This window comes from Pipra filicauda, unplaced genomic scaffold (genome assembly GCF_003945595.2).
Source record: "Pipra filicauda isolate LSUMZ 115617 unplaced genomic scaffold, ASM394559v2 scaffold282_size1924045_pilon, whole genome shotgun sequence".
Classification (NCBI taxonomy): Eukaryota; Metazoa; Chordata; class Aves; order Passeriformes; family Pipridae; genus Pipra; species Pipra filicauda.
Window position 1 is genome coordinate 672259 of NW_024104401.1, and position 26766 is coordinate 699024.

The following is a 26766-nucleotide window of genomic DNA, read 5'->3' on the forward strand; positions in this document are numbered from 1 at the left end:
TTGGCCAGCTGGAGGATCTCATTTATCGCTTGCTGTGTCATCGTACCCATCCAACCTCCTGAATGTGTTTTTTTGGTGTGTTTTGCCAGACTTCTGGAAAGCCAGGTTGCTTCCCTGGCTGTGGCTTGTCTCCCATGGTCTGTTAGGCCCTGGCAGTGCCTGTGCCAGGCAGCCCTGGCCTTGAAGGACAGGCAGGTTTTGGATGGCTGGTGTCCTCCAGCTTTACCAAAGCTTTGCATTTCCATGCATGATCCAACACAGATGCAATACCTGTGTGTCCAAAAAACAAGAGATAGAAAAGGTTTTCGCCTCTGGTATTAAATTCCCTGCCATCCCAGCCAGGCACCTGTGGCTGTGCCCACATTGTACAGATACTGCCTGTTTTATAAGGAAAAGGAGCCCTGTTTTGTGTCCTTGTGTCCCATGGTTAAGATCCAGATTAGAGCTCTTGTAGCCAGCACCCTGGGGTTTGTTGTCCTGTACGTGATGTGCCCAGGTTGGCTGCTCAGCTGGTTTTCTCCTGGATGATGGGCTCTGAGGTACCTTCAGACTTCAAGTCTCAAAGTTTTTGGTTAAAAAAAAGAAAATTTCAGTAAGATAAAGAAAATAAGGGTAATGATTCTTAATTTTACATACTGAGAAAGTGGTATTTCCCCACAGAACATAACTACAGCCCATATATGTGTATATAATATGAACTGACAGGTTTATTTTTGTGCCCCTCCAGTGGAGGAAGAAACAGCTTCTTACCATCCCAAAGCTGCATCCTTTGGAAGGGGATGAAGAGACTGTTTAAAAGATCAGAAACACAGTGACCCTTTAAGAAACCTGACAAAGCTCATCCCTCCTCCTGCGTGTCCAGCTTTGGTTTCATGTGAATTTCTATCCTTTCAATAAATGGCTTTAGAGCTCATCCCCTGACATCCCCCTTGCTTGGTTGTGTCTTTTCCTGATCTGAAGTGTGTCAGGGTTTTGCTTGGCTGCAGCATTGGAGCCCAGGTCTTGCCACTGGTGGCAGGGGACAAAATGGTTTGTGTTGGAGGGGACCCTAAGGATCATCTTGGAATGATCAGTCACCCCACCCCAGCAGCACTCGCAGCCTTTGGGATGCTGAGTGCACTGCCAGGTCCTGCCATGGATGTTTGAAAGGAGCTGAGAAATTTGACAGAGAAGGGTGAGTGTGTAAAAAAAAATTTTAAAATATTTATATGTAACTATTTACATACACATATCATACATATATAATATTTATATATAGGTATACATACATACATTGAAATATAAAGTGTATGTATTTATAAAGTGTCTGTATAATGGGAAACTTCCCTTAAGACAAACCAACTGATACTTTTCTCCTGCATTGTTGTTTTTCAGTATGGAAATCAGAAAAAACACAGTTTTTTTTTTTTTTTCTGAATATTAAATTTTCAGACATTCCCACCCCCACCCAGCACCTACTTTTCCTTAACAAAACTAGGCAGTTTTGTAACATGTCTGAGGTTTGATGGAGATGTGCTGGGAACATTTGATCTTTTGTGTTTTCTGTGCCCTGCTCTGCTTCTTCTTCCCTTTTCCTTTGAAGGAGTTGGCTCTGGGCAGCATCACACACCGCTGGGGATGGAGGGACAGCCTCTCCCAGAACTGCAGCACTGGTACCAGAGCATCCTTGTGGCTGCAGGTTGGTGGCTTCCAGTGCTCCATTGAATCCCAGGTGCTGAGAACAACCTGACCACTGGCAAACTTTCTCCCTGAGCCAGGTCCTGGGTGTGTGGGCAATCGTACTATCACCACATGTCCTGCTTGCTTTCTCCTCTTCCTTGCACCAAGAGCTTCCCAGCAGCCAAGGTGACCCAGAGAGGACTGCAGCCCTCCTGGCTTTGTCACCAGGGCACTGTGTTCTAGTTGACCACAGCATCTGTTTGTCCAGTGTTGTGTTTCTGTGAGGTCTGTGGAGCAGCAGCCCTCATTTCTGTGGAGAGAGGTGCCCTCAGCTCCCCAAGGAGGCCTGCACATCCATAATTCGTGCCCATCCTCACACATCCTGAGTTGGAAGGGACCCACAAAGGATCCCCTTTTTCCTGGGGAGGTGAGGGCGGCTGCATTACTGATTTGTACCCTCACAGCATCACTGATGGTGTGTCTCTCATCCCTTCTCCCGAGACTTTGCTGTTTCAGGACAAAGGAGAAGCAGCTTTGTGCTAAACTCTGGCTGGCACCTGCCGGTGTTGGAATCACCCTGGCTCGGCACTGGGATGCTGTTTGTTGGCTCCAGCCATGGATCCCTGACCTCTCCCCTTCTCTTTCTCCTCAGCAGGGGAGGGGAAGGAATAAAGTTCCTGCAACGAAGGAGGCTTTGAAGAAAGGTGGAAGGAAAGCCAGGCAAGACTGTGGCAAAGCTGGGAGAGGAACAGTCCAAGCATTATCCATGCTGGCTGAGCTCCTGTGGAGGTAATCTCATAGTTATTTTAGACTCCAGCTGGGATGCAGCTCTGATCCCAGCTTTTGCAATATCCTGCCAAGCCCATGCTCCAAATTTGCCCTTGCTGGCCCTGAGCAAGGCAGGGCCGCGTGGTGAGAACCTGCCAGCATCAGTCGAGGGGAAAAGCCTTTGCTCTGCTCCGTGTGCTCCGTGTGCATTTTCCTGCCTTGCTGCCCATGTCGGGGTTCCTCGGAAGGGGCTCTGGGACCTTGGTCTTGGTCTTGTTTTGGTTTGTTGTTTTTTTTTTTTGTCTCCATGATACACATATTTAAAGACAAAACTGGAGCAGTTTGATCTGTGCCTCCCGATGCTGAGGAGTTCCTTGCTCCCTAAAGCTATCCTGTACAAATATGGGAGCTCTGTTGGGTGGGAGATGCTTGGTTTTGTGTCCTGGAAATACATGAGAAGGCTGTGAAGAAGCTCAGATCTGAGCTCCTCCCTGTTATCAGCACAGATGGCTTTCTCCTTCGGCAGGATTTCTGTACCAGCCTTGGGTTTGGAGTAAGTTACAAGCTTGTGGTGGGATTTCACAGTTGTGAATCACATCTCCTGGGCACACTGGCTGCTTGCTCAAGTGTGCTTTGAAGGGCTTCAGCCTCAGCGATGCTCCTCAGGCAGCAAGGCTGGGTTGAATCAACTGTGACTGCTGCTGGTCCTCAGATCCCACAATGATTTGAGCCCTTGCCCAGTTTCAACTGGATGGTGCTTCGATTTCATGGGTTCTTGGAGATGGATCAGCAAACACTTTTTTGAAGTTTGGTTTACTTCTTTGTTTTCAGGATAGAAAAGGAAAACCCAGCTGGACTGGGGGAAAAGGGAGGATAAAAAGGTTTAAAGCCAGCTTTGCTTTCCTAGCCAGGTTGTTTAAGCAAGAGAAGTCTCTACATCCCTTGAAATAGATTAAGTGTGGCTCCAGGGGCCATTGTGGGGAGCCAGCACTGTAAAAATGCAGATTTCAGGGAAAGCCTTATGCACTGTGACAATTTAAAGTACCCCCGGAGGGCGTTTGCTCAGGCAGAAACACACTTTATTTGGAGCATATTATGAATGAGACAGGAGAACAATTTGTTTGCTGGAGATGGGCAGAGGATCAATTAAGCAGAGCAGAGGGCACAGAGCAAGTCAATTTGCAAAAGGGCAAAACAGAGAGGTGGTGGCTACGTCCTGTCTGGCTTCCAGCGTGTCCTCTTCACTGAGATGGAGTTGAGGAGCTGGGCTTCAGGGTCCCGAGTGCCTGTGGCATCCCTGGATGAGGAGACTTGCCTGCCCTGAGGAAGAGGCTCGCTGTTAGGCGTTGAGGCCTCTGAGCAGTGGGCACCCTCCTGCAGGCATGGGGGCATGCCCTTGGCTCGGCTCTTCCTCCTGCTTATTCCTGATCAGTGGGACTGGAGGCATTTCCCAGGGTGCTTGGACAGTTGCTGTGCTGCGAGCGGCTGTTCGACCCAGAACCTCTTCAGGTGGTAACAGCTCACTTAGCTGCATGGAAGTACTGGGAAACCAAAGCCTAAACATCTCTGGAGATGAAAAAATGAATGGTGAAAGTCCGTGTGTGGGTTTTAGATTGAAGGAGAAGGGTGACTGCCTTGGAATTTAATTTATCTTCTTTTTGAGGGGAAGGGACTTTGCTTAAGGTAAAGTGCTCAGAACTACAAAATTTTCCTAGATACCAAAATTGAATTTTTTAAATAGGAGAAGGAAATATATCAAAAAATGAACGATTTTTCTCTTCCCAGAGCCTATCTGAAAGTGGCTGGGAAAAAAAAGCAGGATAGTGGCCTTAAAACTTAGTGAGTGTGCATGTTTTTGTGCTGACTCTGTGTGGAAGACATGGGATCTGCACGAGTTAATGCCATGACTTCAGGGACCAAATACATCCTTCTGAAATTCGAAGTTCATGACCTCAAAGTATGTCCTCAACGACCAAAAACATCCTTCTGAATTTTGAGAAACCATGAATCCAGTGGAGTGCTCCTAAGTTAATGGGAATGTGAGAAGAGCTGGAAAATCATTTCACTGTCCAGTGGGTGGGGTGCAATTTAGAGTGGCCATGGGGCTCTTTGTGTATGGGCAACACGGCCACCACTGCTCAGTCAGGGACAGCTGACAATCCACCTGGAGGAACCAGCCCACAATGGATCTGCCTGGCAACACAGGTTTGCTCTTCATTTCATCCAGATATTAAATTGCCCCTCTCCTTAAGGGCAGGATTTTCTTTGGTGCTGATGTTTCTTGTAGGACAGACCCAGAGCAAGAACTTATCGCTCTCTACAATTCCCTGACAGGAGGGTGGACCCAAATGGGGGTCTGACACTGCTGCCAGGTAACAAGGGATAGGATGAGAGGAAACAGCCTCAAGTTATGGCAGGGGAGGTTTAGATTGGATGTTAGGGAAGATTTCTTTATTGAAAGTGTGGTCAGACATCAAAACTGTCTGCCCAGGCCAGTGGTGAAGTCACCATCCCTGGAAGTGTTCAAAAAAAAGTGTGGATGTGGCACTTGGGGACATGGTTTAGTGGCGGGCTTGGCAGTGCTGGATTAATGTTGAACTCTGTGATCTTAGAGGGCTTTTCCAATTGTAATGATTCCATGATCCTGTAATTCTACTGCCATCCTGTGTCACTTGGTGCAGTCCCTGTAATAAGCACAGCCATTCTGCTGCTCCTTATCTTTAAGGACCCATCCAGGGGAAACTGGGGGTTTCATTCAACACAAAGGGCCCTCAGTTCCCAATGTGGCACCAGCCTCTAGCAAGAAACTCCTGATAGTTTTGGGCAAGACAGTGGGACTCTCTTAAAAGGACAGCAGTTCCCGCTCCATGGGAGTGCAGGTCCCTTGTAGATCCTTCCATGGATGATAACATAACCATTATGTTATGCTTTGTTCTACATCTGCTTTGGCTGCGCTGAGATTTCAGTCCCTAAAACTCCTGCTGTCACCCCCAGTGGCTGAGCCTGCCCAGCCCCAGTAACTGTCCCACAAGCTTCCCCTCTGTACTGGTCCCTGTGCTGTTGGAAGCAGCGACCTACAGGCTTCATCTGGAAAGCCTTCCCTCTGGGACTCAACTGGCTGTCACTTCACGCCTAAGCAACTGTGACATGGGCAAGTCTCCCTCCTCTGGACTAAACCCTGGGCAAGCTGCTGCCAGAGGCAATTCCAGACTCTGGGTTTTGTGAACAACCTTGTCAGCAGGCTGGTTGTTCTGCTTGTTTGGGTTTGGTGCAGCCTGTCCTGACAGGCAGTGACGTTGACGGCAGCAGCACCAGACATTGCCCTTCGGGGGCGGGCACAGGGGATGTGGATTTACCTCACCACCCTCACAGCAAAGAGTCTCCTCCTAATATCTCATCTAAGCCTGCCCTCTCTCAGTTTGGAGATCTGCTTGCATTTCATGGGAATTAAGAGTTTTGGTGCTTTTGAACCATAGTCCAGGGGAAAGCTTGTTCCGGGAGTGGCAGAGATATTCTTTCTCGCCCTTCGCCTTATCTCAGATGATCTAAGGTCTATTCCTAACCATTCCATGATTCTGAGGTCTGTTTAGCAGGGAAAATTCTGATTTGCAGCCAACACTTTGCTCTCTGTGTTTGGAAGATATGTATATTATACACAGGACTGGCAGGAGCAGCCAACATCGTCCTTTAAAAAAAAAAAATCAGAGAGGAAACTGGGTTTCAAATGCAATAAATGCTCATTTGAGTGTTTCTTCTTTCCAGGAAAAAATCTGGTATTTTTGTTAAAATAGCCATTTAAAACATGCTTTGTATATCAAAGGAAGCTGTTTTGGCTTTCTATCATGGATTAGATATTTATTTATGATGTCTCTTAGATCCAATGTTCTAAACATGGTATTTTCACAAGCTGCAGTTGAAGCCCTTCATGGGTTTTAATCCTTTGTTTCTGGCAGAAGTGTTTTTTTCTCCCACCTCACACAGGATCCCAGAGCTCTTTCCATGATTCCCTTGTACTGTTTCCCACAGTTCTTTTTTAATAGAGGTGTTTGAAATCCCCAGTAACGTATCATTCCATCTTAGCAATTAGACCTGAGCCCAAGGGATTTATAGCAAACACTGGCAGAGCTCTCTGCCTTTCTGGAGCTGGGATGTCGGTGGGTTGATCCCTGCAGGAAGGTCCCTTCCCTGTTTTGCAGTGGAGGCAGGAGGCATGGGGTGCCCACGCTGTACCCACGTAACCTCTCGTGGTCCATGGGATTTGTGCAAGGCTCTAAGAGAGTGGCATGAGCGGTGGGTTGCTTTTGCCCTGAGGCAAAGTTCTCTCAGTCCAGAGACCAGCCATTTCCCTGGGAATGTAGTCAAATCTCCAGGGTTAGCTGCCAGACATATGGCTTGGCCTGAAAATCTCACCAAAGGCATCACCTTTGCTGTGTGGGGTTGTTAATTGATTCAGTAGCACCCACCCCTCTGGGGCCTTCTGTTTGGAAATAGCCAAATTCTCCCTAACGCTGCTCTGGAAGAGCCTTGCATGGTTTGTGGCAGACTCATGGATAAAACATGGTGCTCTGTGAAGCACAGGAGCTATTCTTCCAGAGGCTTGTATGGGAAAATCGGGTGCAAATGGCCTTGCTGGATCTTTAAGATCACACTCTAAGAATTGCCAGCATGAACACTTGGGCTCGTTTCAGCTTGGGGTAGAGTTTATTGTCTTTTCAGTGGCTGGTACAGGGCTATGTTTTGGATTTGTGCTGAACACAGGGTTGATAATACAGAGATGTTTTTTGTTATTGCTGAGCAAAGCTTCACACAGAGCCAAGGCATTTTCTGCTTTCCCTACTGCCACACTGGCAAGGGAGTTGGGAGTGCATGGGAGGTTGGGAGGAGACACAGCTGGGACAGGTGATCCAGACTGACCCAAGGGATAGTCCAGACCATATGACATCATGCTCAGTATATCAAGCTGGGGGAAAGAAGGAAGGGAAGGTTTGGAGTGATGGTGTTTGTCTTCCCATTCCATGGGAGGGGGCCCTGCTCTCCTGGAGATGGCTGAACACCTGCTGCCCGTGGGAAGCAGTGAATGAATTCCTTGTTTTGCTTTGCTTGTGTGCATGGCTTTTGCTTTCCCTGTTAAACTGTCTTTATCCACAGGTTTTCTGGCTTTTGCCCTTCCCATCCTGTCCCTGGTCCTGCTGGTGGGGGAGTGAGGAAGTGGCTGTGAGGGGCTTGGGGGCTGGATGGGGTTAAACCACAACAACCCTGCAGCCAGTGCTGGTTCTGGATACGGGACTTGGGAGAAATAAAACTAGATGGATTGATGTGTGTTGGCCAGCATGTGGCATTGCAGGTCGGACACAGCAACTGCTAATTGCTCCAGAACACTCCAGTGTAATGAGGGCCCTCCATGCAGGAGAGGCTGTAGCCAAAATACAGGCAGAGCTGAACTCCAGATCTAGCCAGGAGAGAGAGACAGGGATGAGGAGAGGACAGAGGCTCTTGTTGTGCTTCCCAGAGCAACATCAGAGGAGAAACAGGGAGGGTGAGGGAAAGCCTCAGTATTGAGATAACTCACCCCAGCCACGTTCCCTTGGCTGAGCTACAGCTCGGCGCTCCCACCACATCACTCAGAGACTGGAGATCCGGGGCTTCCAATAGCTGGGGCTGTGAGTGGAGTCCCAGTGGAGGGGCTGGTCAGGGCCATCAAGGTCTATTAGTGCCCTTAGGGTCCTGACAAGAGTGAGGAGAGGCTCCTCACCAGCAGTTTGGGGATTAGCTGCCCCCTGACTGGTAGCTTTAGGTGAGGAGGGAGGATGGCAAGGTATGAAATATGGACTGATCTTTTTCTCAGGGAACAAGGGGGAGCCTGCAAGTTTTAGGTGTTTGACCCAAGTTGCTTCATTGGAGAAGCTGCTTCTGCTTTTCCAAAACTGGGCCCTTTAAAAACTTTCCAAGTTGGGCAGCCAAGACCAAAGCCACCCAGAACCACCAGTTACTTTGGAAGGTTGGCACCACAGTGGAAAACACTGGCAAGAACAGCACCGTGAGTCCCACAGGACAGTAAAAGCAGTAAAAGATGCTCCCTGGAGCTGCTGTTAATGCATGATCCTATGTGCTCAGGTGGGCTTCCTCAGTTATTCTTGCATTGCCCTTATGACTGTTGCTATTAATTACTGAAAAAAGGAAGGGCCTGATTACATCAGGGCAGAGAGGTGAAGGAGAGCTCCGAGATGCACACAGCCACTCTCCCCTCTGTTTAAGGCTGACTGTAAAGAGAAGGTGGCTTTTCTCCAACTCCAGTGTCCTCCTTACAGCCGTGACTGAGGAGAACCTCAAAAAGTGATCATAAGAGAAGACAGCATATTGTCCTCTTGGAAAGAGGGGAACGATGTGAGCAGTTCATGGCATCTTCCTCTGATTTGATGTGACAGCAGAGCACTCTAAGCACTGTCTCAGGAAGCCAAGTACAGGCAAAATGTCTGCTTCCATCTCCCCCTACCCGTCCCCTCCAGCTACATCTGAGATACGACTGCAATTCACCAACTGCATTATGTCTGGGAGAAGGGTCTGTTCTCAAAAGTGTCTAAGACAGCTGGAAATAAACTTTGGCGACAGCTCAAAAAATAAGTGACAACTCAGCTCTTCTGCCTGATCATTTCAGGCTGGGCAGTCAATAGAGAGGCCTCGTGGCCACTTTTCCTGAAGCCTTTGGCCAAAACTGGTGCAATCGTGCCCACAGCATGCCCGCTTTTGGCATGCTGGCCGGTGTGGGTGCCTGGCTGAGGAGGCCCAGGCGTTGTGGCTGCTGCTGCTCCTGTGCACAGCCTGCTGCTCTTGTCTGTGGCTTGGGTGGCAGTGACTGCCCGAGGTGCCCAAGGTGCCCCCCCAGGCCCTCCCCGTGCTGGCAGCACCTCCGCGGGCCCAGAGCTCTGGCTCAGCGGGCCCTGGGACACAGCCCCGTGGGCTGGGCAGCCGTGGGGACCCGGGCTGGCCCACGGCCCTGCCCCTGCCCCTGCCCCTGGCCGGCAGCACCCAGGGGACGTGCCCCGGCAGGGCCCCCTTGCCCTCCTTGTCCCCAGCCAGGCCAGCCTGGCCCCCTTGGTAGTGTGCCCACCCTCCTGCCCAGGCCTCCAGTCCTTCTGCCGCAGGCATGGGAGATGCCCTGGGCGAGCGCCAGAGCAGCCGGCTGGCAGGGAACCGGGAGGCTGCCTGGGGGCTGCTTATGGCCTCTGCCCCCCAGTTGCTCAGCCCTACCCACAGCCTGTCCCCTCAGGGCCTCCTCTGCCCAGCCTGTCCCCTCGCAGCCTCCTGCCACCCACCCCCTCACGCATTCCCCTCGCTGCTTCCCACTCCCTTGTCCTGGCAGGGCCTCCGCAGCCCCTCAGCCCTTCAGGGCCTCCCAGCGCCCCGTCCCCTCAGGCTCTCCCCAGCCCCCACACCCGGCCCGGCAGTGGCGCAGCCCTGAAGGAGCTCCATGGGAGCTGGCTCAGGAGGCACCTCCCAGCCCTCAGCAAGCCAGACAGCAACACACAGGCAGGCCACAGATGCTGCTTCCCGGCTGGCACAGGGCTTGTGGGCACCTCCCAGGGCCAGCTTCTCAGGGAGCCCCACAGCTCCAGGCTCTGCCCATCCGCTCTGCTGCAACTGTTGAGGCTCCAGCAGAACCCCCCAAGGCCAAGGGCCTTTGGGGCACTTTCCCCTTCCCCACTGCACCTTTGGGCAAGTGTTGTGGAGCACAAGGGCCCTTTTTCCCCTCTTCCCAGATGCCCTGTGGACACCGGGCACAAAAAAAACCTCCTGAGCCTCTGTGTATGCTAAGAGGGATTTCATAGTCTCAAGGTGGAGGAACAGGAACTGGTTGCAGAGAGGGGTCTGTCCCGCAGGCTCAGGCGGTCCCATCAGACAGGGTTCCCAGGATCAGTTCTCCGCTGACCTCCGGCAGCTGCCCCACAGAGGAACCTCCCTATTCTGCACATTCTGGAGCTGATCTTCAAACCGCTGGAACCTGGATAAAACTGAGGTCTCTGGACAGCTCTTAGGATTTCCTGGGTTTGAAGTGCCAGGCTTTTGACAGCAGCGCTGTCAGGAGTCATGCCTTCAATAACTGGAAGAGAAAAGAACAGAGCCAAGCTCAGAGAGCAGATCTCTGGCGAGCCAAGAAGCCCCTCCTGCCAGGACCATCTCACCCAGCTCTTGCCATGGCCAGGAGGGAGCAGGGCCCAACGGGATCAGCCAGAAGGTGCTGGCCACCAATACCCCCCGTGCCCCTGAAATCTCTGCTCTGCCCAAGCCGTTCCTCATCTCTGCAGGGAGCAGAGCCCTGCGCAGCCAGGGCAGGATTGCAGCTCCCTGCCCCGGGCTCTGTGCTCCCCTCACCAGCCCCACTGCCCTCACTCACCGTCAATGACGATCTGCAGCTCTACCCGCTGTCCCCGCAGGTACCTGCCGGCGATCCCTGGGAACACAGACCCTGTCAGGGCCCCAGCGGCACAGCTCCCCCCCGGCGGCGCTGCCGGCCCGGCCACGCACCCTCCTGCCCTGGCAGAGCTGAGCCCGGGGCCTTCCCGCCTCGGGACTCCCCAGGGCTGGGCTGGCACAGGGCGGCAGCCACCAGGGCACTCGGGGCCCCCCAGCACATCCCTCGGGGCTGGGGCCGAGCTGCAGCGGGGCGGGGAGGGACCTTGTGGCTCACCAATGAACCTGAGGGCCGCCTCTCGCACGGGCTCCTGTGGGCTCTCCAGGTACGGCAGGGCCTGGCACACATAGTCGACCGCTCTTCTCTTGTCCTTTTCCAGCTGCAGAGAGCGGCAGGGCGCAGAGGGAAGGGTTGGCTGGGGCTCTGCCCCTTGGCCGGGCGCTGCCTGCGCCCAGCACTGGCCTCCCCTGCCCGCACAGCCCTGAGGCCCGGGCAGCAGCCGCTGGGGCCGGCTTTGGAGGGAGCAGAGGGCCGGCTGCTCCCCGGCAGCCGCGGGGCCGCCCTGCCCCACAGCCCAGCTGGGCCGGGGCTCCAGCGGCACCCTGGCTCGGGGGCAGAGCAGCCCGCAGAGGAGCCCGCACGCCCCAGGCAAGGCAGCAGCGGGTGGGGCGCAGGCTGCTGTCCCGCGGGCGGCTGCAGCAGTGGGCAGGGGCACAGTGCCGGCCCCGCACTCTGGGCACTGGGGACTGCGGCTTTGGGGTCGTCCTTACCAGGCACTCACTGAACCTCCAAGGCTGCTCTGTCTCCAGCAGCTTCACAAGATCCCTCCTCTTCAGGAACCACACTGCACGAAGCAGCGCTTCCCGAGACGCCTGCAGAGCAACAGAGACCAGGACATGGCATTGCAGCCCAGGGCACGGGACCGTGTCCTTGGACCAAGGCCAGGAGGAGACTGGAGCCTTTGAGGTGCCAGGCCAGGAGACAGCCCAGCCCCCTGCCGCAGGCACACCAGACCCTGCAAGTTCTCACTTCTGCCACATCCTGGTTCTCATTATGCCAGTGGAAAAAAAGTGGGAGCAGGCTGAAGATGATGTGTGTCTTCAGGGGTTGTTTACTCTCCTCCACTCCCAACTCCATCACCTTTCGGAAGAGGTAAATGGAGAGCACTTGCACATGGATGTTGTCCTGATGGAAAGGAAGAGGAAAAGACCTCAGCACCTGCTGCTCCAGGCCCACCGGGGCACAAGCCTGCAAATCCACAGGCCACAGTTTCCTGGCAGCACCCAGCGCCTGGGGTGGGGGGCACAGAGCCTTACGTAGCCAAAGAGTGGCTGGAGCACCTCAGCCAGCCGCAGGGCAGTGGGGGTGGAGATTCGGATGTCTCTGTCCTGGACTTCATTGATGAATACAGAGAGGGCCATCCTGACCAGCTCTCTGTCTGTATCCCACAGTACTTCCACGAGGCTTCGTGTCAGGCTCCGCATGCCGTCAGCCTGTGTGGAACACAATGCTGTGGAATCCTAGAATATCCCAAGTTGGAAGTGACCCACAAGGATCACTGAGTCCAGCTCCTGGCCCTGCACAGGACCATGCCCAACAATCCCATCGTGTCCCTGAGAGTGTTGTCCTCGAGCTCTGGCAGCCTTGGGGCTGTGACCTCTTCCCAGTGGGGCCTGTTCCAGTGCCAGAGCACCCTCTGAGTGAAGAAGCTTTCCCTACTCCCCAAGCTAAACCTCCCCTTGGCCCAGCCAAGCCCAAGCGATTGCGCTCCCCAGCCCCAGGCTGCCGGCACAGCTTCAGCCAATTGCCCCCTCCTCACCATCACAGGAGCCTTGCTCAGCACCACGAGGCCTCTCAACACCAGGCGACGCATCTCTGTGCACTGGCTCCACAGGCGCCTGGAAAGGATCTCCAGGACGCTGTCACTCCATTCAGTCATGTTTGGGCAGTCCAGGACCTGAAAGGCACGGAGCAGTGACGGGATGCCCGGCCGGCAGGAGCCCAGACCCGCACCGGGCTGGGCCCAGGCAGCAGCGCAGGGCGCGGCACCGTCCCCGGCAGCTGCGGCTGCGAGAGGGCAGAGAGGTGGAGGCAGGTCAGCAAGGCAGCGCTCGCCATCAGGCTCACCTCCACAACGAACGCCATGGCAGGAAGCTCCCAGCAGGTCTTCTCTCTGCTGAGCAGCCTCAGCAGGCAGCGGGCAATCGGGTAATACAAGGGGCTCGAGGCACGGCGCATCTCCCTGCCAGGGGGAAACAGGCACCATCAACCCTGAGCCGGGTGGGCCAACTCTCCTGGGACTCACTGACAGAGTCCTGGTCTTTCCCCACCAGTTTGGGAGGGGACGAGGGCTCTCTGGCAGGCGGCTCCTCCTGCGCACCCGCCTCTCCCAGCCTTTGCCACTCTGCTCGGCCATCCCTGGGTGACAAGGCCCTCTGGCCCACGACCACGGGCACTGCGTGGGGTGCCCCGTGCAGAGGGCAGAAATGACAGGGGCAGCGGGGACAAGGGGGTCTCACCTGGCCAGCAGACCCACTGCATAGTGGTGAGTGTCAGCACTGAGGAGCGTGTCCCAGCCACGCTTCCGTTCCATTGAAAGCACGACATCTTCACACTCCAGATAACAAAGCAGGGCCTTCATGGTCAGCACTGCAAACCTGGGTGCAGAGCAAAGCCCAGGTCACGCTGGGAGCCCTGAGCAGCCCCGAGGGCATGAGAGGGTCAGGAGGACTGGGACAGAGCACCTCTTGGAGTCTGTTGGAAGGTCGTATTGCTTCTGGCATTCCCTCCACAAGGTGTCAACTTCCTCTGGTGTCTGCTCTGGGCTGATGGAAATCTGGAAGAGCAGATCCACGACGAGACGGGTGGAATACTTTTTCAATGGCTCTGTGCACTGGAGCACCTGGAGAATCTCCCAAATCACCCTGGTTGCCTGCAAAAGATAAACCACCCGGACACAGCTCTCAGTGCCCAGATGTCCATGTGAAAGAGCCCAGGTGGGGGAGGGAGAGGCCAGGGAAGACGCAGGGGCAGCCCCCAGCCTGGTGCCCCTGAACCCGCCCCTAAGCCAGGTTTCCAGCCCAGTGCCTGAGGCAGGGAGATGCAGTGCTCAGGGAGGATGGAGAGCTACTGGAGAAGTGACCTGTGGGCAAGTAAAGTCCAGTTCCAGAAACTCACAGCCAGGGCAAAGACATGTGTTTTGTCCCCGTCGGAGGTGGACATGCTGAGCTGTGGCCAGTTCTGCATCACACGGAGCAGCACTGGCAGCACCTTCACCACTGTCCTTCCCGATGAGGCGATGGTCTTCCACAGGGTTGCAGCAGCTCTGTGGGGCCAGAGTTCTGTGTCAGGGGGGTGCTGGCCAAAGTGCCTTGAGGAGCAGGGAGGGACCATGGCAGCAGGATGGAGGCTGACATGGCAGGGCTGGGAAACAGAGGCTCCAGATGGTCCTGGAACTCTCCGTCCCTCTGGCAGACCATGTAGGACGGGATGGACAGGGTGATGCGCTCTGAAGGCTGGTAAGCCCCGAGCCGTGAAGGCAGGGAGGCCCTGTACCTGTCACACGATGGGGCACAGCGCAGGAGGGTGAACACAACATCAGCAGGGTGTTCATCAGTCAGCCTCAGAAATTCTGCCAGCAGCTTCTCTTCTGGAGTGGCACTGTCTGTCAGTCTCTGGTGCACGTCCCTGACGAAGGCTGGCACCTGGAGGAGGCATGGGGGAAGAGCTGCCAACTTGCCCAGCTTCCCTGATGAGTGCTTCCCTTCCCACCACACTGTGCTGGCCTCAAAGGCTGAGAGGGCCCAGGGGAGCTGGCTTGAGGGTCCACAACCCCCTGGAGTGGCTTGAGCCTTGGGCACAGGCTGCTTACTTGCTCTGGACTGGAGACACCATTCTCCTCAAAAATATCTGGAGTGGGAGCATAGTTCGCACTCTCCCTGGGCACGAGGTCAGTGTCTGCAGTGCCCTCGGTCATTGCAGTGTCGGCCTCCGCAGTGAGATCGGGTGGTGCAGCGCCAGAGTTTGTGGGTTCATCGCTCAACGGGATGTCAGAGATTGCAGTGCGATCAATCGATGGGCTCTCAGCGCCTGTTGTAGCATCAGTCATAGCAGGGTCAGACTTTGTTGTGTGAACAATCGATGGGGTGTCAGTGTCTGTTGTAGCATCAGTCATAGCAGGGTCAGACTTTGTTGTGTGAACAATCGATGGGGTGTCAGCGTCTGTTGTAGCATCAGTCATAGCAGGGTCAGACTTTGTTGTGTGAACAATCGTCGGGGTATCAGAGTTTCCTGTGCCATCAGTCAGTGTGTTGGTGACATCAGGGTCTGCCTCGAGCTCAGTCGGGCTGGGGTCAGGCTGTGCCATGACCTCGGTTGGTCTGGTTGTGGTCCTTTTACGCCGAATGCCCAAGAATTTCAGAAAGGCCTGCAGAAGAACGGAGAGCAGGGAAGAGAGGGATGTGCCGGTGAGCTCTGACAGCAGTGCCAGGCTGAGCAGGGACAGCAGGCCCAGCCCAGGAGGCTGTGGCTGCAGGTACCTGTGCTGCCCTGCGGAAGCAGCCACGGGCACGGTCCTGGTCTTGTGTCCGGTCCCGTCCTGGATCTGGCAAAGAGCGAGCGCGGTCAGAGCTGAGGGGCTGCGGGACAGGCCGGAGAACACGGCCCAGCCCTGCATCCACAGGCAGGGCCAGCCTGGGATGCCCAGTGCATGGAACTGCCGGGGGAGCAGTCCTGGGCCCTCTTCCCCCCTCCCTTTCCCTGGCCATGTCCACAGGGGATGGGGTGGGATGAGGCAGAGCCGGCTGCAGCCACCAGCCCTGGGGCCCAGCTGTGCCACTCACCTTCCTGCAGGGGATGCAACTGCTCCATCTTCTCCGGGTGCTGGGTTGGGGCAGCTCCAGGGCCTTCCTTCTTCTTCCGAAAGGGCCTGAGCAGGCTCAGGCGTCTTCCCGCCATCCCACAGCCTGGTCTTGAAGGCACCTGCAAGAGAGAGACACCTCGGAAGATCTCCGGGTCACCAAGTCCGGCAGGCTGCCCTCGAGGCCACCTACCGCAGGGATTGGAGACTCCGGAAAATTTCCGGGTCCCCAATCCTGCGGTCTGGCCTCGAGGGCACCTGAAAGAGAGAAAAGCCTAACAAACGGTATGGGTCAGCAAGTCCTGCAGTCTGGGCTCAAGGACACCTGAAAGACAGAAAAGCCTAGCAAACGCTAGGGGTTAGCAAGTGCTGCAGCGCGGCCTCAAGGGCAGCTGCCGCAGGGATTGGGGACACCTCACAAAAGCTCCGTGTCACCAAGTCCCACGGTCTGGCCTTGAGGACGCTCGCAGCACAGAAAATCCACCAAAATGCTCCGGGTCAGAAAGGAAGGAGTTGGCTGCACGGGGGCTCCGCACAGCACCGCTCTGTTCCGTCTGTCCCGTTGCATGCTCCGAGGAGCACTGAGGCGTGGCCACCTCACCACCACTACTATGTCCTCACGTGTCACAAAGGGCCCTGTGACACCCTGCCCCATGCCCTGGGGACTCCCCCAGCCCGGCCAACCTGCCTCAGGTGGGAAGGAGTCCATTCTCCAAAGTATCTAAGACAGCTGGACACGAACTTTAGGCACAGCTGAAAAACTAAGCAAACCCTCCCCTGCTGTGCCTGCCCACGGCAGCAGAAGGAGCCCCCTCGGCTGCCGACGCAGCCGCAGCGGGAAGGCCACGGGGCCTCCACACGAGCTGGCACGGGCTCCTTGGGAGAAGTGCCGGCTGGTGCCCTCCCAAACACGGGGCTGTGACACACAGAAGGAACGTGGGGGCGAGGGCACCAATGCTGCTCCCACCCCATTGCCCGGGGCTGCACCAAAATCAGCAGCTCTGGCAAGTCCTCGCCCAAGGAGACCTGCCACCGCCCCCAGTCCTGGCAGGGCTGGTGCCCGTCTCCTGCCCCACACAGCTGTGTCCCCGGGGCACTTCTCTGCCCCAGGGCAGCCAAAGCCAACGGGCACTGATGTCTGTGCTCTTGCAGGGGGCTGTTGGGAGCGGCAGCTGGAGCAATTGGTGGCTGTGCTCAGCAGCTGTCAGAGCAGAAACACTTTCTCCTTGGAGGAATGATTTTTTTCGGGCAAGTGATGAGCTGCAGCACAAAACTCCCCTCAGTTGCTGAGTTTTGCAGGAAGATTAGATTGGTTAGACATCCTGTCAAGATTCCTCGTGTTATTTGGACTTTTTCTTGCATTCTGCAAAATAAAAGCTGCCCAGTCTGATGTTCAAAGCTCCAGGTTCTGCATGTCTGGCTGCGACTCCCAGCTGATAGCCAGGGCATTGGGAAAAGTGAAGGGGACAGGGAGAACTCAGGGGTGCAAACGTGTTCCGTGTCTCTGATTAAGGTGCCGGCCTCCTGAAGGAGCAGCCAAGACAAGTGCTGGCAGCAGATGTCTTTTGCCGGTTACTGCTCCCACGTGGACACAGGGCACACGTGTTGCCACGGGTGCAGAACACTTGATGCAAGAGCAGTGGGGGGCTGTGCATTGGTAGGGAATGGGCTCCAGCAAGCCCAAGGTAGGATCCTCTAAAAGCAAAACCTGAGCTTGTGAACTGGGCCATCTTTGCAGCAGACAGCACAGTGCTGACTTCCCTCCATCCTGCAACCTGAGCCAGAGGAGGCCTTGCTTCACCTTCTGCTACTTCTTCCTTCCACTCCAGAAAGGCCTGCGTTTTGAGTTCAGAATCCCTGGCCCCCTTGGTAGTGTGCCCACCCTCCTGCCCAGGCCTCCAGGCCTTCTGCCGCAGGCATGGGAGATGCCCCGGGTGAGCGCCAGAGCAGCCGGCTGGCAGGGAACCGGGAGGCTGCCTGGGGGCTGCTTATGGCCTCTGCCCCCCAGTTGCTCAGCCCTACCCACAGCCTGTCCCCTCAGGGCCTCCTCTGCCCAGCCTGTCCCCTCGCAGCCTCCTGCCACCCACCCCCTCACGCATTCCCCTCGCTGCTTCCCACTCCCTTGTCCTGGCAGGGCCTCCGCAGCCCCTCAGCCCTTCAGGGCCTCCCAGCGCCCCGTCCCCTCAGGCTCTCCCCAGCCCCCACACCCGGCCCGGCAGCGGCGCAGCCCTGAAGGAGCTCCACGGGAGCTGGCTCAGGAGGCACCTCCCAGCCCTCAGCAAGCCAGACAGCAACACAGACAGCCAGGCCACAGATGCTGCTTCCCGGCTGGCACAGGGCTTGTGGGCACCTCCCAGGGCCAGCTTCTCAGGGAGCCCCACAGCTCCAGGCTCTGCCCATCCGCTCTGCTGCAACTGTTGAGGCTCCAGCAGAACCCCCCAAGGCCAAGGGCCTTTGGGGCACTTTCCCCTTCCCCACTGCACCTTTGGGCAAGTGTTGTGGAGCACAAGGGCCCTTTTTCCCCTCTTCCCAGATGCCCTGTGGACACCGGGCACAAAAAAAACCTCTGTGTATGACAATATTTGTTTAATATTCCGTCACTGGGGTAGTAGGAAGGGCTTGCAGAGAAGAGGTGTATTCCCCATAGGCTCAGGTGGCCCCAACAGACAGAGCTGCCTGCATCAGCTCTCCACACAGCTACAGCAGCACAGGCAGACACAACCTCAGAGAGAAGGCCGGGTACTCCATGCCCTGCAGAGCTGGTCTTGGAGCTGCTGGAACTTGGGGTAAGGAGCTCCATGAATGTCAATGTTTTCATGTGTGAGGTCATGGTTCTTGTCCTCTGTCGTGGCTTGAAGGGCTGGAACAGAGAGGAACAGAGACAAGGTCAGAGCCCAGATCCGTGGGGACCCGAGGAGCCCCTCCTGCCAGGGCCATCCCACCCAGCTCTTGCTGTTGCCAGGAAGGAGCAGGGCCCAACGGGATCAGCCAGAAGGTGCTGGCCACCAAAACCCCCCGTGCCCCTGAAATCTCTCTCTGCTCTGTCGGTGCAGGGAGCAGAGCCCTGCACACTTGGGGCAGGATTGCAGCTCCCTGCTCAGGGTCTGTGCTCCTCTGACAGCCCCTACTGACACCCACGCTCTACAAGTCTGCTGTAACTATTTCACAGTCTTTGCTGCCATCCAGCATCCTTTTTTGACAATTGCAGTTGCTGAAACACTAACTTTTGGGTTTTAGTCCATAAATTAATCCTTTATTGTGCTGTATCTTTTTGCTTTGCAGCCTTTAATGCTGATTGGTTGCTTGTCAGTTTGAAGATATTTTCTATCTGTTCGCAAAATTTATGTTCAGTCCTCTTCATCTAGAAGTTATAAAATTCTCAGCAATTTGAGCAAAAATCATAGAACCATAGAATCAACTGGGTTGGAAAAGACCTCTGAGATCATCAACTCCAACCCTTGATCCAACCCCACCATGGTTCCCAGCCCATGGCACTGATGCCACATCCAGTCTGTCCTTAAACACCTCCAGGGATGGGGACTCCACCCCTCCCTGGGCAGCCCATTCCAATGGCTGAGCACTCTCTCAGGAAGAAACTTCTTCCTAATATCCAACCTAAACCTCCCCTGGCACAGCTGAAGACCCAGCCCTCTTGTCCTACTGCTGGTTCCTGGGAGAAGAGCCCGACCCCCCCCGGCTCCCCCCTCCTGTCAGGGAGTTGCAGAGAGTGAGGAGGTCTCCCCTGAGCCTCCTCTTCTCCAGGCTGAGCCCTTCCAGCTCCCTCAGCCTCTCCTCACAGCACTTGTGCTCCAGTCCCTTCCCCAGCCTCATTGCTCTTCTCTGGACCTGCTCCAATTCCTCCATGTCCTTCCTGATCTGAGGGCCCAGAGCTGGACACAGCAAATGTAAGGTTATACTCATTGTTTGTCACATACATAACTTTAGCCTAAAAAAATTCTACATTAATTCTTTATTAACTATTTCTATTTAAGTGTTAGTAGAAAAATTTAAAAAAACTTATTCATACTGTACATGATTTAACGTTTAACAGCCCCCTTTCAGTTGTCCCATTTCCAAGTCTTGAAACTGCTTCTTCTTTGTTCTTGGATGGCTAATTTCTGTTTAATTTCTCCTTTTAAGCAATACAAAAACATACATCTTTTCCATCTGCAAACTGTGTGTCTTATCTTAAAGGTTATAGGATTTTCAGGCAGGTTTCTCAAGCAAGCAAAAGTATTAACAACATTATTCTCAGGCAAGTTTTTTTCAGACAAGCAAAAATTTTAGAGCATCAATCCCAGGCAGGGCTCTCAGGTAAACCAAGCAAAACTATTTAACAGTATTAACAACTTCTTCAAGAGTAGCTTTGCTTTTGCACTGCAGTGTAAAATATTCCTGCCTAGAAGGACTGTTTCAGAGCACTGAGACTGTTCAGGACAGATGTGAACACACCTTTTGGTGTCTCCTTGCAGCAAGCATTTGGTGACTGACAAGTATTTTTTTAGGACTAACATGTGGTATCTCTGGAAAAGAATCGCTCCTGCCATCAGATCTGTAAGAACTGGATTTACAGCTGTGACACTGCAGAGAAGACATTCTTCTGGATGAACATTTGGGAGGGTTTTTGGTCACAACAGACAAATGCTGAACGTGGTGCAGTTTGGTCAGTGGGAGAGACTTGGAAGCACTCAGAGGTCCAAAGTGACCTTGTGTGGGCAGCAGGGAATTGCCTGAAATGATTCCTGTGTGCTCAAACACCAATTGTGAGAAATGAGAACTGTTGCCAGATTTGTGTAGGTTTTCCTGAAAGGATTTTAGGTATCGGGTGTAAATAAAAACCTCATGACAAAACCCTGTAATAACAAACTAAGTTGTTTGTAGTAGGGTTGCATCTGTGATTGTATATTCTACATACTGGAATTTCATAAACCACATGGTTTGTTCTGTAACAGCAAAACAGACCATTAGTTACCCAGTTTTGTCAGACTTCTGAGCAGTAATTTAGGGAACTTGACTCGGCATTTCAGAACCTTGGAACACTCATAAGAAGGTTTATCTGTTACCTGTGACTTGAGAGAAACGTTTTAGAGACTGTGAAATGGTAACATGCAAATTCTTGCTACCAGAGGGCAGCACAGACTGCTAAGAAGCCTTCTTATTTGCCATAACAAATTCTCTGTAGCTTCAGAAACAACTGATTTTAGATGCCATTAGTAGTTTAACTCATTGTTTTCCTCAGTTTTTTTCCTGCTTCTGAACTGTTTGACACACAAGCCTATTGCAAGTGGAGAATGCCATCAGACGCAGGGTTTCCTGAAGTGGTTTATGTACTGGTGGGAGTACATAAGATCTGCATTTGGAAGTCAATGTGGTCTCTGAGGGGTTTTGTCCTGGCAGAGCAAGTTGTCTCTGGCTGCTGAGTGAAATGGGTCAGTGGCTTGTGGGAAGGGAGGGGGAACTTTGGAAGTGCTCACTTTGGGGCTGGTAGTGGTTTTCCAAAGGCATCAGAATTGGGAAAATGTCCTCAGATTTCCTACCTGTGGAGCTGAGTCTCTGTCTGCTCACAGTGTTTCTGTGTCCTCAGATGGCACCAGGAGATGAGCCCTTGCCCTGGTTTCTCAGGCTCAGACATCGATAGTTGCAGATGATTTTGCAGCTTTCCTTGGGCTTCCTGTGGAAGAGGCTGTGAAAGGTACGTGGCATCTCTTCCCTGAGTAGCTTTGGTACAGGTGAGTGAGATCAGAGAGCTCTAAGTGATGATTAATAAAAATGTGTATACAGATCCTGAGACTGTTATAAAGACAAGTGATGGGGCAGTGAATAGAAATCATGTCTTTGGATAATGGTCGTATTTTTGTAAATTATTTGCCACTACTTATTGTTTATTCTCCCCTTCTATATGTTAAAGCAATTCCATGGTGAGGGAAGAGTGAAAGGTGAAGCTAATTCTGTGTGCTATTGCTTTCCTGATGTTACTTGTTGAACTGCATGTCTAAATATAAGCATTTTAATAAGAAATTTATCTTGGAGTTATGGCACACAGGCAGTGAGCTGAGGTACTTTTCTACTGGCCTTAATGTGCCTCTTTATTTTGCATTTCTAGCAATCATATAAGGAAATGGTTCTTACAAATGCAGAAATGCCCTTCCCGGTGGGCTAGAGCAGGACTGGCCAGTAGGCTTTGCAACTCGCACGGTGATGCCTAAAAAGCCAGGTAGGGGGAGCTGTTATTTCATGAAACACCGAGGGCAGCCTTTTCGAGGAACTGGGTGTTAGTTTTGAATTAAAACTGCACAGAATTCTGTTAGGTGTGTTTTGGAGGCTAATGCTGCTTATAAACATGGGACAGGTATAAAATGTAAGGAAGTACAAAACGGTGGGTTTGGTTTGGACTTCGGAGTGGTTTGGATTAAACTACATCCTCAGGTGAACTTTTTTAAACAAAAGCTGTCAGGATATGCTGTGATTGCTCTGCTCCTCTGCTGCTGGCTCTGATTCAGTGGCACATAAGCTGGATGATCTGCAATGATATGTCTTAATCTAAGAAAGATGAGTAAAAAAATATAGCATTTTGAACCTGAGAATTCTTTCAGGAGAATTAGAGCATTTTTGGGCAGGGATTTAGTGAATCCTTGTGTTCTGAGGAGCCCCAGTTGTTGATATACTTTCCTTTGCTTTTAAAATTTATTCTGCTGGATCTTATCTTTACTGTCGTGGTGTTGATACCAGAATCTCTGTTCCTGCAAAGCTTGGGCTGCAGAAATACTTGGCTTTTTTTTTTTTTTTTTTTTCTAAAGTTTTATCTGTATCTGGCTGAGGCAAAAATAAATGTTAAGCTATGGAAGCAGGATGGAATGACTGGTGTTAAGCTGCTCTGTGCAGCTCTGGAAGAAGGAGCCAAATTCCAGCATATCTGAAAGGGCCACATGTATTAAGCTAGGAATTGGAAGAGGTGCTGATCACCTCATGGAATCACAGGCTGGTTTGGGTTGGAAGGGACCATAAAGACCATCAGGACTCTGGCATCCGAATTCACAGCAAAGAGCACGTCCAGAAGCGCCTCCTCACCCTCCTGCATGTCATGAGTGTCTTCCACGGCACCACCCGGCCTCTTTGGGAACGGGAACGGCTGCTGGGAGCTCTGGCAGCAGCACCTGGAGAGCAGGTAAAAAGAGCCATGGGATTGGTTTGGCTGCTGCTGGATCTGGTTTTCTCTCTTCCAGATGTCCCTCTGATTGATGTATTTCACAGTGGGTTCCTAGGGCACATCGGTGGGTGATTCCAAGAATCTGAAAATAGTGGGAAAGCAGTGGGACAACATGTGAACTTGATCCATTTCTAGTAATTCCAACCTTCTCCCGCAACATAGTTCTGGGGAAACCTGGTTAAAGAGTAAGGCTGCAGAGGAACAAGTGATCTAAAACCCCCTGGCTCTCTGTCAGAGCAAACCTGGTCATTCCAGTGGATCTCTCTTTGAAACTGTGGGATGTTAGGGTTTTCTAGGAAACAATAACAAGGACAGGGGTGAGGTCATAGGCTTCCAATTCTAATGATTTGGTGGACATAGGAATGATTCTTCCACGTTTTACACTCCCCTTTTTCTTCCTGGAATAATTTTAAAATGATTCCTTTAACAAACCATCTAAATTTGAGAATTTAAATTTGAGAGGAAACAATGCAAAACAAAAGGCAGGGAGAGCTCACAGAATCCTCATGGAATACTGGAGTGGTTTGGGTTGGAGGGGACCGTAAGGATCATCTCGTTCCGCCCCCTGCCATGGGCAGGGACACCTCCCACTAGCCCAGGTTGCTCCGAGCCCATTCCAACCTGGCCTTGGACACTTCCAGGGATGAGGCAGCCCCAGCTTCTCTGGGCAACCTGTGCCAGGGTGTCCCCACCCTCACAGGGAAGAGTCAGAATACACCAAATCCAGCCCTTTGCAAAGGAGGAAACTCCTGGATACCTGGGCAGACTCTGCTCAGTCCCACAGGGACCCACTCTGTCCATCCCACCTGCAGAGCCCTTGGTGTGGATTTGTGGGAGCACCTCAGGCTTCAGGGACAGCACATGGAATCCAGCCCCACTCCAGCACCCCGAGCTCAGTGCCTCACCCCCTGCGGAGGTAGGGCGTGATTTCTGGAATTATTTCATTGTGTCTGAAAGAGATGAAAGTGTAATTGAAACAGAGGAGCAGTTGATCGCTGTGAATTCTGCTCCAGGGGCTACATCCCAAACATCACAAGAGTTGGAGACCCTTGGGAGATGCTGGACATAGAGATCATCCCTGAATGCCCCTGAGCTTGTTGCCTCTCATGAGGATTTATCCAGCTGCCAGGATGATTGCCCTGCCAGGTATCTTGTCACTCCATCATCTCACCATAAACAGTCCTCCCACTGCTCAGGCATGAGCCAGACCAGCCCTGCAGCCAGCCCTGCTGCCTGCTCTGAGATGCAGGTCTCAGCAGGGAGTTAGTTCCCATACAACGACTTTTCCTTCAGCCCACGAGCATCTAATTTGATCCAGGGGCTTGCAGAGCACAGAGCTGGCAAAACTCGACGAGCAGATGTTTTCTGAGGAGGCCTGTGCTCCTCTGTGGCCCAGAGAGGAGGATGTCAGTGGCAGCCCCGCTCAGGGATGCAGATCAGTGCAGGGATCAGTGAGAACACGCTGCTGTCAGCAAGAGCCACGTACACGTTGTACTCTGTGCATCACTGCACGTTCCTGCTCCACCAAAGCCTCCCCCTGCAGTGCAGAGGGGCAGGTCCTGTGACTGAATTCATCCTTTGCAGCCACACAGATCCTTCGGTGTCACTCCGCAGCGGGTTGCTCTGCCCCTTGAGCTGGGGGCACCAGCCGGTATTTTCATGCCCGTTAAGTGCCAGGCTCGGGAGCTTTGCAAGGCTGTTGTGGCACCTGGGTTCACCACGGCCCAAAGACTGGACCGTGAGCTGCCACGGAGCAAGGCCTCCTCCTTGGTCTGGGCATCATGTGAATTCCCTGTCAGAGCTCACCTTCTAGGGTGTGGACCAAAACTGGGGGGGAAAGGGAAATTTGGAAAAGCTGATGGACTGCCTAGGCCCTCGATGCTGCAGCCTGGGCTGTGTCTTTGAAGGATACAGCCTTTTCCATGGTGCATTAAGGCAGATAAACCTTCCTTAAGAGTCAAAAAAGGACCACATTCACACAATATATAGCAAAATAATTTTCTGGCTGGTGGTAAACTTACCTTGAAACCAGCACAGCAAGGACGGTTTTGGATAGGCACCCAAAATAAGCATCTTAAATACGTAGCAAAGGTGGTCTTGCCATGAGGCTTCCTCAAAGCCAGGCACTTCCACATCCCTGGAAGTGTTCAAGGCCAGGTTGGAGGAGGCTTGGAGCAACCTGGTCTAGTGGAAGGTGTCCCTGCCATGGCAGGGGGCGGAACTGGAGGGGCTTCCTTCCAACCCAGGCCATTCTATGATTCTAAAATAAGGACAAGCTGGCAACCTCCCAGCATTTCACTTTCCTGACCAAAGCACTAACTCACCAAACACCTCTCCTCGTTGTTCATGCCTCTACATTTTCCTTGGAAATGAAACAAAAGCCGGCAAGGTCCATCTCCCCGTGGTGCCTGTCACCACCTCCCTGCCAAAGCTGTTCCTGTGCTGACAGCGGGTGTCAAGAGAAGACACATCCTCCGTGTGAGATGCTGCTGGCATGAGAACCCACAAAACAAAAACGTGTCACCCGTGGCTGGGCTGGACTTAGGTCCTTCTACTTCAAGAACAGTAAGTCTGATGCATTGAGGAGTCAAAGCTGCTGTGCCAGAGGACAAAAAGCAAATCTCCCAAAGAATTAGATTGCTCTGAAGGCAGGGAGGAAGCCTAACCCAGATTAACTGTGACCTGGCAGAGGAAACCAGTGAAAGAAATGCTGGTGTCGGTGGATGGTGCTTAAGGGCTGCTTGGCATCCCTCTCCTCTCTGCTTGGAGGACCAGAGACCCCTAAGTGTTAGATAAAACTGGGAAAACCACACACAGAGTAAAGCAAGACAATCCAAGGTTTGGGACCCAGCCCTGAAGAGGAAGAGGAACTGGCTGGTGGGCAGGCTGAGCCCCACAAGTGCTGATGCACACTGGTGCAGCCCATGGAGGTAAAGCTGGGCTTTGAGCTGGAGCATCAGTTATCTTGGATACAGGACCTCGTCCTGGCACGTGGCTGCCTGGCTGGGCAGCAGCAGTTTGTCAGAGGGACAGGATGGCGAAGGTCACGTTTATTTGGAGGGGGTTGGATGAGACATGCTGCACCTGGACTTGCTCACAGGAGGATAAAACACCCCCTTGTGAAAGCTGATCAGGCTCGATGCACTCAAAAGCTCTGGTGTCTGAGCTTTGCAGGGCAGGTTCAGATGAAAGGAACACCCTTGGGGTGACAGTGCAGAGGGCCTGTTCACAGCTGGTTTGGGAGCAAGGAGTTAGGACAGACCCTCATCCACTGTGAACTCATCCTGTCCGTGTACCTCCTCTCTAGGAGCAGTGATGTGCCAGCCCAGGGGGAAGGGGTCAGCATATGGACCTCAGGGAGCTAGAACGTGTCCAGTCAGGCTTTGCTGGCACTCAGGCTCACTCCTCCCAAGTTTTACTCCCACAGACACTCAGACCCATAAAGACCATCCCCGTTCCAGCTTGCTTGGAGCTGACAGGTGACTTGCTGCTCGGTAGCACAGGAATTTTTTAGGGACAAGCACACTGTTGTTCCGCCTTGGGGAAATGAAGTGATTTTCACGTGTTCCCACTGCAGGATGAATGAATGAGACATTTGACAGAGGACACATTCGTAAGGCTGGCAAGCCCGCTGGCTCTGGGTTTTATATGGAGAGCTGAAGGCTGTTTTTCCACTCATTTCTGCCATGAGTGGTTGGAAAGGGTGATAAACAGCAACAGTCACCAGGCAAAGCCATCCCCACCTCTTCCTACCCCAGCACAGGTTGATCTTTCACATCCAGGGACATCCCCAGCCTGAGGGGCTGCAGCAGGATCCCGGCACCACGAGAGCTGCAGCTGCTGGTTGCCCAAAGAGATGCCTAA

General features: G+C 53.3%; 2 protein-coding genes across 2 annotated transcripts in view; one reads left to right on the forward strand and one right to left on the reverse strand.

Moving 5' to 3' along the window:
- Window positions 1–10229: 10229 nt before the first annotated feature.
- LOC120323544 (maestro heat-like repeat-containing protein family member 6) lies at window positions 10230–17618 on the reverse strand. The gene is made up of 15 exons (XM_039382803.1): window positions 15679–17618; window positions 15376–15440; window positions 14709–15263; window positions 14393–14541; window positions 14015–14162; window positions 13582–13769; window positions 13357–13494; window positions 12965–13079; window positions 12657–12794; window positions 12154–12330; window positions 11867–12022; window positions 11608–11709; window positions 11114–11216; window positions 10820–10876; window positions 10230–10525 (listed from the first exon to the last, which is right to left on the reverse strand). Exons 1-15 carry the CDS (start codon window positions 15791–15793, stop codon window positions 10320–10322), a joined length of 2412 nt encoding a protein of 803 aa, XP_039238737.1. The 5' UTR covers window positions 15794–17618; the 3' UTR covers window positions 10230–10319.
- Window positions 17619–18463: 845 nt separating this feature from the next.
- Window positions 18464–26766, forward strand: part of COL6A3 (collagen type VI alpha 3 chain) — a 75863-nt gene continuing 67560 nt past the window's right edge. Inside the window, exons 1-3 of the mRNA XM_027735091.2 lie at window positions 18464–18481; window positions 21280–21387; window positions 21799–21909. The gene's annotated coding sequence lies outside the window, so the exon portion shown is untranslated. The remainder of the gene's footprint in view (window positions 18482–21279; window positions 21388–21798; window positions 21910–26766) is intronic.

Bases quoted from the DNA above. Each gene is read 5' to 3' on its own strand.
- LOC120323544 (XM_039382803.1), bottom strand. From the start codon at position 15,793: ATGGCGGGAAGACGCCTGAGCCTGCTCAGGCCCTTTCGGAAGAAGAAG. The intron at 15,441-15,678 runs GTGAGTGGCACA...GCTCTTTGCCAG, and splicing joins GTTGCATCCCCTGCAGGAAG to ATCCAGGACGGGACCGGACA. The intron at 14,163-14,392 runs GTACAGGGCCTC...CTGGCCCCACAG, and splicing joins TGTGCCCCATCGTGTGACAG to AGCTGCTGCAACCCTGTGGA.